This window comes from Aquarana catesbeiana, linkage group LG06 (genome assembly GCF_042186555.1).
Source record: "Aquarana catesbeiana isolate 2022-GZ linkage group LG06, ASM4218655v1, whole genome shotgun sequence".
Classification (NCBI taxonomy): domain Eukaryota; kingdom Metazoa; phylum Chordata; class Amphibia; order Anura; family Ranidae; genus Aquarana; species Aquarana catesbeiana.
The window spans coordinates 81852561-81866135 of NC_133329.1; the positions used below are offsets into that span (position 1 = coordinate 81852561).

General features: G+C 44.1%; 1 protein-coding gene across 3 annotated transcripts in view; it reads right to left on the reverse strand.

Moving 5' to 3' along the window:
- Window positions 1–376: 376 nt before the first annotated feature.
- NT5M (5',3'-nucleotidase, mitochondrial) overlaps window positions 377–13575 on the reverse strand; it is a 37924-nt gene continuing 24725 nt past the window's right edge. For all 3 annotated transcript variants that reach the window (XM_073636310.1, XM_073636309.1, XM_073636308.1), the window contains exons 5-6: window positions 11262–11376; window positions 377–1056 (exon numbers count right to left, since the gene is read on the reverse strand). In XM_073636310.1, the coding sequence (XP_073492411.1) occupies window positions 869–1056; window positions 11262–11376 (303 nt within the window). In that variant the 3' untranslated portion in view covers window positions 377–868. The remainder of the gene's footprint in view (window positions 1057–11261; window positions 11377–13575) is intronic.

A 13575-nucleotide genomic window follows, 5' to 3' on the forward strand; every position in this document is an offset into this window, starting at 1 on the left:
TTTCCAATTTCCCAATTTCCAATTTTCAATTTCTGAATTTCCAACTTTCGAATTTTCAATTACTGAGTTTCGAATTTCTCAATTTCGAAATTTCGCAAATTCGGAAATTTGAAAATTCTAAAATTGGAAATTGGAAAATCGAAATTTGGAATTTCGGAAAATGAAGAATTCGGAAATTCGGAAATTAACAAGTTTGTCAAAATTAGTTAAAAAACAAATTCAGAACTAAACGAATTGCACATGTCTAATATTTAGATGTTTTCCTGGAGTTCAGTCACTATCTCCTAAAAAGGCACCGACTATGCACTCATAGTCCCTGGGGTCATCCTATGGAATAAACCAATTGCATAAAAGCAGCTATGGCAAAAAAATATCCTTGTGTTAGTTTTCTCTTTAATACACTCATAAATATCCATTTAATTCGGCATCTTCAAAAAACATCTATCTATTCTATATTCTTGTATATATATTTATGGAGTAAAAGACTAAAAATATACTCAAAACAACAATAAAAATATTTAAAAAAAGAATTAATATGTTAATATCCTTGATATGGTAGAGTGTTGCTTATGATCCCACTGCTATCTTCCTATCCTATTACTATAGAGTAAACAATTAAATATTCCTTAAAAAAACAGCATAAGAAAATAATAATGTCTAAAACTTTGTGCGTATGTATTCTAATACAGTGTAACGCAGGCACTCCTCCCACCCCCCCACCCCAGCTTATGTAATGGAATGGCCCATTGCGGGAATTGTGTTTGGACCGTCTTCCTCCATTGGCATCCACAGCTTCAGAGCACCAGACTCATCCAATTACATCCAAAAAGGGGAGGAGAGGTTTGTTAGATGGCTTTGTTCTGATTGGTTAATCCTTCGGCTCTGTTTGACGGGTTACCCTGCATCCCTCGGAAAGCTGAGAACGTTTACTTTCTAGGACTCCCTTCCAGTCATCCCGCCACGAATGGAGCCTCCTGAGGGGTGAGGTCGCGAACAGATGGCGATTGTGGCAGGCCGCGAAGAGGATGTGTTCCCAGCTGGGGTTGGCTTCTGCTCCTGCAAAAGGAAGGAGACTGATTGAAGAATTCAATGGTAACACCACTTTCAAGGGGAAAAAAATTAGCAAAAAAAAGAATAATATAGCATATACAATTGCGACACAAGTCATATTGTGATTCAGTGTTAATAAAATGAACCTTTCCTATTCAATCTGCAGCTCTGTAATTCTCTGTAAAATGCTATATGGAGGCGTTCTGTACACAGATGGGGACACAGATGTCACCTGCCTGATAAAGGGGCCCTGTGTGGCTCCGAAATGTTGCCGTATGTGTACCATGTCACCTCGTGAATAAAGCTTTGGACCCTTTTGAGGAATCCTTGGTGTGCTGATGACATTTCTCTAGACATGGGCACTGCCGAAATTTTTTTTCATTTTTCGTTTTATTCGTTTCTTGTTTTTTTGGAAAATTGACAATTCGGAAATGAGAAAATTTGGAAATTAGAAAATTCGGAAATCCAAAATAATTAGATACGGCATTCATTATTACGGATAATTCGTAACTTCGGATAAATTTGTGTTCGTTACATTCACTAACAGCCAAATTTGAAAGGAAATTCCATACCAAACCTATAATTTAATAGTTAGTAATAGTTAAGTTATTATTAGTTAGTTATTATTTCAGGTTTTCAAATTTTCGTTCTTTTGAATTTTCGGATTTTACATTCTTATTTTTGGATTTCCGAATTTTCGGATTTTCACATTTCGAATTGCCAGATATCTGAATTTCCAAATATTCGAAAAAAATTCGAAAATTCGGATATTTGCGAATTAACAAATTTGCCTAAATCCGTTAAAAAACGAATTGCACATGTCTACATTTCTCCACTCAGAAATGCCCCCCCAGATACACTATATTGCCAAAAGTATTGAGACACCTGCCTTTACACCCACACCCACATGAAATTTAATGTCATCCCAGTCTTAGTCCATAGGGCTCAATATTGAGTTGGCAATTTTTTTATTTGAGAATCTTGCAAACAAGAAACACATTCCAACTTTTTTTTTTATACAAAAATATAAAAAAATAAATATTATACATATATACATACATACATACATACATACATACACACATACATATATACATATACACACATACATATATTTCCTCTTTTCTTTTTTTTTTCAAATATGCATAACATATTGTATATACGACTAAACTTAATAATAAAGGCTTACTTCAACCTATAATATATGAACAAAAGGGTTTTTTTTTTCAACCAAGAGGAATATCACTGTATTATATTATACTAGGGTTGTCCCGATACCGATACTAGTATCGGTATCGGCACCGATACCGAGCATTTGCCCAAGTACTTGTACTCGGGCAAATGCTCCCGATGCCTCCCCCGATACCTGGACTGTCAGCTGTGATCGGCGCGTGGGGGAGTTACAAGCTTCTCCCCCAGCGGCTTTCACCAGCTTTAGTGACATACAGCAGTGATCGCTCACCGCTGTATGTCACTGCATCCTCCTCCATGCCCCCTCCGTTCCTCTGTGCCTCTCCGCTGTCCCCTGCATTCTTCTCTCCTTATCTGTCCCCCTCCGTACTCCCCCTTTGTTCTTCTCTCCTTATCTGTCCCCTCCGTTCTCCCCCTCCGTTCCTCCGTCCTCCCCCTCCTTCCTTTGTGTATGGAGAGAGTCAGCTGACTCTGTCCATTCACATAACTGAAACATTGTAATCTCCTGTGATTACGATGTGTCAGTTTATGACTGGAGAGAAGCCGCTGTCTTCTCTCCATTCATTCTCAGTGCAGCTGACGCTGCAGAGAAAGGGACTGGGGAACCTCTATCCTCTCTCTCTTTCTCTGTCTCAAGGGGGAGATATCAGAGGTCTGTTAAGACCCCTGATATCTCACCAAAGCCCCCCAAAAGGGCTGATTAAAAAAACAAAAACAAAAAAAACAATAAAGAATAAAAAAATATTATTGTAAAAAATAAAAATTGTAAAAAAAAACAAAACACACACACATACAACGTTCACCCCCCCCCCCCCCCCCAAAAAATAGCAAAAAAAAAACTGTCACGTGACATTAAAAAAAAAGTATCGGTAATCGGTATCGGCGAGTACTTGAAAAAAAGTATCGGTACTTGTACTCGGTCCTAAAAAAGTGGTATCGGGACAACCCTATATTATACTATATACATATATCACTAAATAGCACAGACATCTTCAACAATTCTACACATTACTCAACTTGATTAACATTCAGACCAAGAAACATAGATTATCATGTGTATGTAGCCTTTCTTCAAAATTATGTTTATCCTTGAAAATCTAAAAGGAGTGTCCAGAGAGAAAACAGGGAAAGAACCCAACACCCAGAGATCAACAAACAGCAGCTACAGGCCTGATATTCCTCCACGCCTTTATCCAGACCCTTTGCCGCCATCTGTCTTTCTCAAGACCCCGAATTTTCCCTACCTCACCAAGAATCTCACACACCACCACCGGAACAGGAAGGACTTTCTGCCGAAGGGATACCTGACACCGTGCATTCCAGGTGTAATATCGGACTACTAAGCTGACTAGAAAAAGAGTGTCCAAATCAAATCCCTTGCGATTCTGCAATGCTCCATACACCCACTCAGCATAAGACATGCAAGGCAGGAAAGGAATATTCAGAGCCCTCCCCACCTTTTTATAGACTTCTATATTGAAAGGGCACTGAAGCAAGAAGTGGTCCATGGTTTCCACTTCACCCTGACACTCCACTCTTGGACAACCACGAATGTCCAAAGAGCGGCACTTCACGTTCCCCCTCACATAGAGCCTACCGTGGAAAGCGAGCCAGGCCTGGTCCCTAAATTTCAAGGGAATCCGCTCAGAATTTATTAAACGTAAACCCTCCCTCATAATATGACCTGGGCAATCCCTTAAGGCCAGTGGCGCATGAAAGACAGTACCCACGATCTTCTCCCCCAGGAGTCTCCTAGGAAGGGACCTGATATCCTCTGCTGTCACATGCCACCGTTTAAGAATTTTCAGGCACAGGGCAACATAAGCCGGGAGCTTACCATGCTTGATCCTTAGGCTTTTCACTGGCCCGCCACTCTCCCAACAGCCCAGAAAAGGTCTAAACCAGATCTGGAAAATACCCACCCATCCAGGCGGTCTCTCTGCTAGCATGTTACCAAAATTATGTTTCAAAAACATCAGAGAGAAGGACACAACCGGGTTGACCATCCCTAGGCCACCCTTCCACCTAGATAGGTAAGTCACATTCCGCTTCACAAGATTCAGCCTGTTCCCCCATAATAATTGGAAGAAACAACTATAAATCCTAGTATAGCAAGACTCTGGCAAGATGCAAACAAAGCTGACATACAAAAAGGTAGGAATCAGGTAGGTCTTAATCAAGTCCACCCTTTCCCTCAAGGAGAGCCGCCACCCTTTCCAGCATTTCACCTTGACATCAGCATCATTCAGCCTGGCTTCCCAATTTGACTTACTGTAATCATCAGGGCCAAACTCGATGCCTAATACTTTGACTTTCTGCTGAGGCCTCGGGAAGGTGTCCGGAAGTGCAAAGCTCTCACCTCCCTCGCTCATCCAAAAAACTTCACTTTTATCACGGTTGACCTTGGAGCCTGATGCCTCGGAATACTGCTCTATAACTGAAACCACCTCCTGTGCCTCCTCTGTCCCAGAGATAAAGACAGAAACGTCATCAGCATAGGCTACAACCCTCAAGGGCGGCTCACCAGTAATGCCCACCGGCACCCCGCACAACGGTCCGCTCTCTAGCCTTCTGATGAAGGGGTCGATTGCGAACACGTATAGCAAAGGGCTCAGCGGACACCCCTGGCGCACCCCCGATCCAACCCCGAAGGGCTGTCCAACCCAACCGTTAACAAGCATGAAGCTCTCTGCCTCTCTGTATAAAGTCTTAAGCCATCCAATAAACCCACCCTCCAGGCCATACTTGTCAAGGAGAAGCCAGAGGTACTCATGATTGACACGATCAAAAGCCTTCGCCTGATCCAGTGCCAGCAAATACTTTCCCCAACCTTCAGCCCTGCAACGTTCCAGAGCCTCCCGGACAGCTAACACCGCTGAAAAAGTGCTTCTGCCCTGGACCGAACAGTGCTGCTGACGAGAAAGCAATCTGTCTGCTACTGACGACAAGCGCCAAAAAATTATCTTCGCCAGAATCTTTCTATCGACATTGAGAAGGCTAATGGGGCGCCAATTCTCAATCATCGAGGGATCCTTGCCTTTTGACAACAGAATCACAGCAGATTGTCTCATGGAGGGAGGGAGCGAACCCTCCTGCAGACAGCCGTTAAATACCTCCACAAGATAAGGTACCAAGCTGGATTTGAAAATCGTATAAAATTCAGCCGTCAATCCGTCTGGCCCAGGGGTTTTCTTAATAGCCAGACCATCTATAGCTTTGACTACCTCTTCTGCTGTGATTCCCCCTGTCAAACTTGCAAGCGGAATGTTATTTCCCAAACCTGGTGTAGAATCCAGAAAACTCGACATCTTTGCCCGATCGAGGTACTTCTCCCCCAGAAGATCCACATAAAAAGACCTTGAGAAAAAGAGCCCGTACTATCCCTTAGCCCAACAACCGTCTTAACTGCTGCGCTTTGTTTGCAGTTCTGATAAGGGTCGGGCGAGTGATATTTCCCGTAGTCCCTTTCCAGAACCAAAGAAGCGTGCCGGTCATACTGATACTTCCTAAGGAGAAGTTTCACCTCAGAGATTGCCCCGGAATCTCCACCACTCGAGACAAGGCGATCAAGCTTTCTCCGCAGCTGCTGGTAGGCAATGTACTTACCAAGCTGTTTCCTTTTTCCTATGGCCTTGAAAAACCCACTAATCCGGCTTTTGGCAAGCTCCCACCACTCAGACTTACTGCTGCAGAAATCCAGGATGGTTACCTGAGCCTGAAAAAAATCCTCAAAAGATTGTCTTACCTCCTCGTCATCCAGCAGAGCCGAATTCATCCTCCAAATACCCTTTCCTTTAGGTGGTATATCTGAAGCATTGAGAATCACAGACAGCAAAAGGTGATCAGAAAACTCCACCATACGACACTCAGGAGCCGAAAAGGCAGAGTCCCCTTTTAAAAAAAACCTATCTATCCTGCTCTCACAACTGCCTCGCCTAAATGTGTACCCCGTGCTGTCTGGGCAACGCTTAATATGCGCATCTTCCAGACCTGCTTCCCTGGCTATCGTATTAAGAAAAACGCTATCATATCTCAGGCTGTCAGTGGAGCCTTTCCTGTCTTTGGGCCTAGTAACGGTGTTAAAATCACCTCCAAAGACAACTTGCCGAGATGTAAAAAGGAAAGGCTTAATCTTTGTAAAGAGGCATTTCCTCTCCCATCTAGTCTGAGGTCCATAAATATTTATTAAACGCAGATCATGCCCCTTCACAGAGACGTCCAGGACCACACACCTTCCAATCTCTACCTCGATAACCCGCCGACACGTTACCATGCCAGTAAAAAGTACTGCAACTCCGCTGTAAGGCTCAGCCGCAAGAGACCAGAAGGAGGGCCCACGCCTCCACTCCCTCTTTGCCAGGTGGACATCGGCAAGGCTATTTAGCCGGGTCTCTTGCAAAAATAAAATATCAGCATCCATCTCGCTGAGCAAAAATAAGGCCATATTACGAGCCCTTACAGATTTTATGCTGGCAACATTAATCGTTGCCAACTTTATCGGAGTGGGAACTGCCATCAGGATGATTGAGGTAGGCGTTTCTTAGCCTGAGCTCCCTCCCCCCTTACTGGAGACCTTGACCTCTTTAGAGAACACTCTACCTCATCCTCCTCCATCTGAGACATGGAATTAGAAGACTCCTCCTCCCCCTCAGATAAGGACCCAAACTTGTTTCCCAGCGGTAGATCATCTACCTCTAAGGATGAAACCGAGGAGGCAGAGGTCAGGACTACCTTATTCCTCCTTCTCCCCACCTTGGTCCACTCTCCCTCCTCCCCTGAAACATTACCCTGAAAGACCTCATCTACATTATTAGCAGTGGCAACTTCCCCCTTCTTCACCTTAGAACCTCCACTAGAGGTTTTACGCTGCCTTAGGGAAGGCCCAGATGAAGCTGCCACCTCAGATCTGCACGAATCTGCCCCTTTGGCAGCCTCAGCCAATCTGGATGACTTATTTACTTTTGAAACACTGGGCACTTGAAACACTGGGGAAGAACACACAACAGAAGTAGACACAGACATAGTAGGGAGCACAGACTGGGGAGCAGACACAGTAGGGATCACACCTTCAGGCTGGGAAACTGACACCTGGGGGGGACCCTCAGGACTAGCTGAAACAGCTCCACCAACCCCTTGCTTCCCCCCACGTTCCTCCTCCTCCATCCTTAGAAGTTCTTCCACCACCTCTGGCTGATTATGGAGGGCTTCAGGGCAAAGACTATAGGGGTGACCTAACTTGTTACAAAGATTGCAACGAATACTATTGCAGTCTTTTGCGACATGCCCTGAGCCCTGACAGAGGGAACATTTCTGCACAGAACATGAGCTTGAAAAATGCCCCTTTTCACCACAGCGATGACACAACTTTGGTTGCCCTGCATAAAAAGTGATAATCCTGTCACGACCTATAAAGGCAGACGAAGGGATGTGCTTAACAACATTACCCGTGACATGCAGTTTTACCAACACCTTCCATCCTCCTGTCCAAATCCCCCTATCATCTACAACTTTCCTCAATGGAGCTTGGACATCAGCATATCTCCCCAACCACACCACCAGATCCGCAGCAGGAATGGACTCATTGCGTACTAGAATGGTGACGTTCTTATATAATGGCTGGCGAGAGATTACTTTGGGTGACAAACCTGCCCATTTTGGGGACTCCTTCCACCTCTGCTCATACCTCTCCCAAAAGACATCTAATCCTTCCGCCTTGACAAAGGAGAGGTCATACTCATATGACCCAACTGGGCTGATAAGGGCAAAAATCTCCTCCGCTTTAAAACCCATCCCCAGAATACGGTCCACCACATCTCTCCTATTTGGGGGGGGGCCTTCTCCAGTCCACTTCAATTGGACCACATTGCGGCGTTTAAAGGAGCTACCAGATGGTGTCAGATTGGCCTGACCTTCACCCACATCAGTCCTAGTGACCGCAGAATAACTGGCCCTACTCACCCTTGGGACAGGTGCAGCCACCGCTGCAGCATAGGAAATAACTGCACTCCTTGCAACATCCCGCACATCACTTTTAGTTACAGACCCCTCTCTAGATAAGTTAGAAACAACATTATCATCAACAGATGGAACAGACACTTCTGACACAGAAATATCATCTACATTACCCTTGGTAATTCTTACTTCATTACCAGTAACTAAAGGGTTACTAACAGCAGAGATGTCTTTATCAGCACTCTTCACAGCAGAGTCTGCACACCCCTCACTGGCTCTCTGTACACAGGTGGGAGTCTCAGCCAGGAGATGAGCTTGCTCTCCACTGCCCTCTACAGCACCATCTATAGGAACTACATCTCCATTATGCTGTATAGGCAAATCTTTAACAAAAACAGCTTTTTCAGCCAACCGATGTTTCAAAGGTTTTGGGGGGACATCACTATCCTCTTCTTCATCCTCAGATGATCCAGACACGGAAAACTTACGACCATGCAAAGGGGATTCCATTTCTGTGATTAATTTAAGCATTCCTGCTCCCTTCACAGGCTCAGATGGATCATCTTGCTCCATACCCTCCTGCTGCGGTGACAAGGGCACAGAACTTCCTTGACCCAATGACATACTGGCAGTCAAAACACCTGACTGCTGATCACCCGCAGCCTGTGTGCCAGAGCTTTCTCCACTTTCTGCAGGCATACTGATACTTGGCTCAGAATGTAAAGATTTTCCAGCCTGCTGGCCAGAAACACAGTCCAAGCCCGAAGAAACTTTTTTGCTTTGCACTGACCTTTCTTTCTCGCACTCTGGTGATGCTTCTCCTCCACTGGACTCTATGGTCCCTCTGCGCATTGTACGGAAGCGATCCTCATTGCCATATTTCTCCTTGAAAGCTCCGCTGGTTTCTTTCAATGCGGCCACCAGCAGACTCTGCTTTTCCACTTTAGCCTCCAAAGCCATTAACTCAGGCCGCATCTGTCTTCTCTTGGAACTGTGAAGCCGGTCATTTGCAATTTTTTTATGTTTGAAGTCAAACTTCAACTTCGCCAGTACTTCCTCCTCCTTGGCAATTCTCGCAATCCTAGCACAAACCTTCTTTCTGTAGGCTGACAGGCTTTCACCTTTAGCTGGGCCATTTCCCAGGTCCTCAAACACTGGTATGGGAGGACCGGTACTCTGGCCATCCGGGGGATCCTCCCCTGGGTCCACCCCAGATTCCTGCATCCACTCTGGGTATAGGGAGTAATCAAGCTCCCTGGATCAGTAGGCCTCTCTGGAGCTCAGGAGATCAGCAGTAGTGCAGCCACACCCTTTGCAGCTATAACAGCTTCAACGCTTCTGGGAAGGCCGTCCACAAGGTTTAGGAGTGTGTCTATGGGAATGTTTGACCATTCTTCCAGAAGCGCATTTGTGAGGTCAGGCACTGTTGTTGGATGAGAAGACCTGGCTCGCAGTCTCCGCTCTAATTCACCCCAAAGGTGAGGGTTGGGTTGAGGTCAGGACTCTGTGCAGGCCAGTCAAGTTCCTCCACCCCAAACTCGCTCTTCCATGTATTTATGGACCTTGCTTTGTGCACTGGTCTAAATCATTTGGTGTAGGGGGGATTATGGTGTGGGGTTGTTTTTCAGGGGTTGGGTTTGGCCCCTTAGTTCCAGTGAAGGGAACTCTTAAGGTATCAGCATACCAGGACATATTGGACAATTTTATGCTCCCAACTTTGTGGGAACAGTTTAGGGAAAGTCCCTTCCTGTTCCAACATGACTGCACACCAGTACACAAAGGAAGGTCCATAAAGACATGGATGAGCGAAGGCAACGCTTCCTATTGATGTCAGACAACGAACCGTAAGTCGAGGCGTATTTCACCGGTCACGTCACTTTCAGGTCCCTGCCTTCTGGTTTTCACCAATCAGCCAGTGGAATGCATGCCGGCTGTAGAGCTTGAGCAGAGCGGTGGCGCTTCCTCAAACAACCTATGCGGGTTTACCTAGTGCCGGGGAGGGCACTCTACTATGTAAGCATCTTTTAACTTGTTTTCTACTTGTGATTAATAAACTGTATTACACTCGATCACTTCCCTTTTTTATATTATGTGGTGTTATGGTGGAGAGGGGCAGAGTTGTTTAGAGTCCCCAACAGGTGCAAGAAGATCCTAAAGGAGACATTCTAACCTAGGCATTTTTTTACCTTCTTTTTAGTTGAAGGGGTCATGGCTATCTGGTGAGTGTACATACAGTTGAGCACTATCAGGTGAATAAGAAATTGCTAGTGATGGTTTACAACAGTATTAAATGTTGAAGAATGAAGGAATCCATGGATTCGAATGACTTTTTATGAACTTTATTTACAAGGACTCTCTTTTATTGTCACTATCTGAATTGATTGGTTTACTGCACTTTGCTAACTGTTCCACAGTATATGATTAGTGTTTGTATCTTAGCGCCCCCTCACGTTTATATTCATTTTACAGTGTAGGTATCTCCTACACTATTGGGGAGCAGTTTTTTTTTTTTATTGGTCTTTTATAGTTGTTCTATCACTTACACATAATCTTATGCTCTGTACACACGATCGGACTTTCCGACAACAAAACCGTGGATTTTTGTTCGAAGGATGTTGGCTCCAACTTGTCTTGCATATACACGGTCACACAAATGTTGGCCAACAATTACAAACGTAGAGACGTACAAGACGTACGTGATGTCTCCATTACGAATGCTAGTTTTACAAGACCGAGTGCTTCCGGCTTGTACTTGATTCCGAGCATGCGTGGACTTTGTGTACACATGATCGGAAAGTCCGACAACAAACATTTGTTGACGGAAAATTTGAGAACCTGCTAGAAACATTTGTTAGCGGAAAGTCTGACAACAAATGTTCGATGGAGCATACACACGGTCGGACTTTCCGCCAACAAGCTCACATCCAACATTTGTTTCGGAAAATCCGATCATGTGTATGGGGCATTAGAGTTTTTCCCAAGTGGCGCAAGGTCATTTTTAAAATTTATGATTGTACAGTATCTAAGGTGTAAGATGTGCACTAGCTGTTCATGGCCATCGCTATTACCCATTATATCTGGCCGGTCATCAATCAGAAGGTCAGCAGAAACCACAGTTTTATCTCTAGTCAGAATAATCTGCTCCAAAAACTCGTGTCCAAAGTGCTTCTCCACCCAGGCATACTGCGAATGAGAAAGACAACAGAATTAGCATCAAAGTTTACCTACTTACTAGTTACAAACTGTACAGTGCCTTGAAAAAGTATTCAAACCCCTTGCAATTTTCCACATTTTGTCATTTTACAACCAAAATAGTAAATGTATTATATTGGGATTTTATGTGATAGACCAACACAAAGTGGCACATAATTGTGAAGTGGAAGGAAAATGATAAATGGTTTTATATTTTTTTTTTTACAAATAAATATGTGAAAAGTGTGGCATGCATTTGTATTGAGCCCCCCTGAGTCAATACTTTGTAGAACCATCTTTCACTGCAATTACAGCTGCAAGTATTTTTTGGGGATGTCTCTACCAGCTTTGCACATCTAGAGAGGGACATTTTTGCCCATTCTTTGCAAAATAGCTCAAGCTCTGTCAGATTGGATGGAGAACGTCTGAACAGCAATTTTCAAGTCTTGCCACAGATTCTCAACTGGATTTAGGTCTGGACTTTGACTGGCCCCTCTAACACATGAATATGCTTTGATCTAAACCATTCCATTGTAGCTCTGGCTGTATGTTTAGGGTTGTTGTCCTGTTGGAAGGTGAACCTCTGCCCCAGTCTCAAGTCTTTTGCAAACTCTAACAGGTTTTCTTCTAAGATTGCCCTGTATTTGGCTCCATCCATCTTTCCATCAACTCTGACCAGCTTCCCTGTCCCTGCTGAAGAAAAGCACCCCCACAACATGATGCTGCCACCACCATGTTTCATGGTGGGGATGGTGTGTTCAGGGTGATGTGCAGTGTTAGTTTTCTGCCACACATAGCGTTTTAGGCCAAAAAGTTAAATTTTGGTCTCATCTGACCAGAGCACCTTCTTCCACATGTTTGCTGTGTCCCCCACATTGCTTCTCGAAAACTGCAAACAGGACTTCTTATGGGTTTCTTTCAACAACAGCTTTTTTCTTGCCACTCTTCTATAAAGGCCAGATTTGTGGAGTGCACGCCTAATAGTTGTCCTGTGGACAGATTCTCCCACCTGAGCTGTGGATCTCTGCAGCTCCTCCAGAGTTAAAATGGGCCTCTTGGCTGCTTCTCTGATGAATGCTCTCTTTGCCCGGCCTGTCAGTTTAGGTGGACAGCCATGTCTTGGTAGGTTTGTATTTGTGCCATACTCTTTCCATTTTCGGATGATGGATTGAACAGTGCTCGGTGAGATGTTCAAAGCTTGGAATATTTTTTTTTGGCCTAACAAACCTCTGAGGGCTTCACAGAACAGCTGTATTTATACGGAGATAAAATTACACTCAGGTGGACTCCATTTACTAATTAGGTGACTTCTGAAGGCGATTGGTTCCACTAGATTTTAGTTATGGGGTATCAGAGTAAATGGGGCTGAATACAAATTGCACGCCACACTTTTCACATATTTGTTTGTAAAAAAATGTAAAAACCATTTATCATTTTCCATCCACTTCACAATTATGTGCCACTTTGTGTTGGTCTAATGCCCTGTACACACGATCGGACATTGATCGGACATTCCGACAACAAAATCCATGGATTTTTTCCGACGGATGTTGGCTCAAACTTGTCTTGCATACACACGGTCACACAAAGTTGTCCGAAAATCCGAACGTTCTGAACGCGGTGACGTAAAACACGTACATCGGGACTATAAACGGGGCAGTAGCCAAAAGCTTTCCTCTCTTAATTTATTCTGAGCATGTGTGGCACTTTGTGCATCGGAATTGTCCACACACGGTCGGAATTTACGCGAACAGATTTTGTTGTCGGAAAAATTTATAGCAAGCTCTCAAACTTTGTGTGTCGGAAATTCCGATGGAAAAAGTCCGATGGAGCCCACACGGTTGGAATTTCTGACAACAAGCTCCGATCGCACATACTCCGTCGGAAAGTCCGACCGTGTGTACGGGGCATATCACATAAAAGTTTTCATTAAATGTAAAAGTGTTAATTTGCAGCTATGATTTTGTTATTAGAAAACACATTTTTTAAAATCTTTTAGATTGTAAGCTCTAAAGACCAGGATTCTGTGATTCCTCTTGTATTGATTTATATTGTATCTGTGCTGTCTGCCTTCATTTTGTAGAGCAATGCACAAACTGTTGGCACTATATACAGTAAATCTTGTATAATAAAACTAAATCTACATACAACACTAGGCACCTAGGGCCTTATGATGTAAAATTTGAGTGT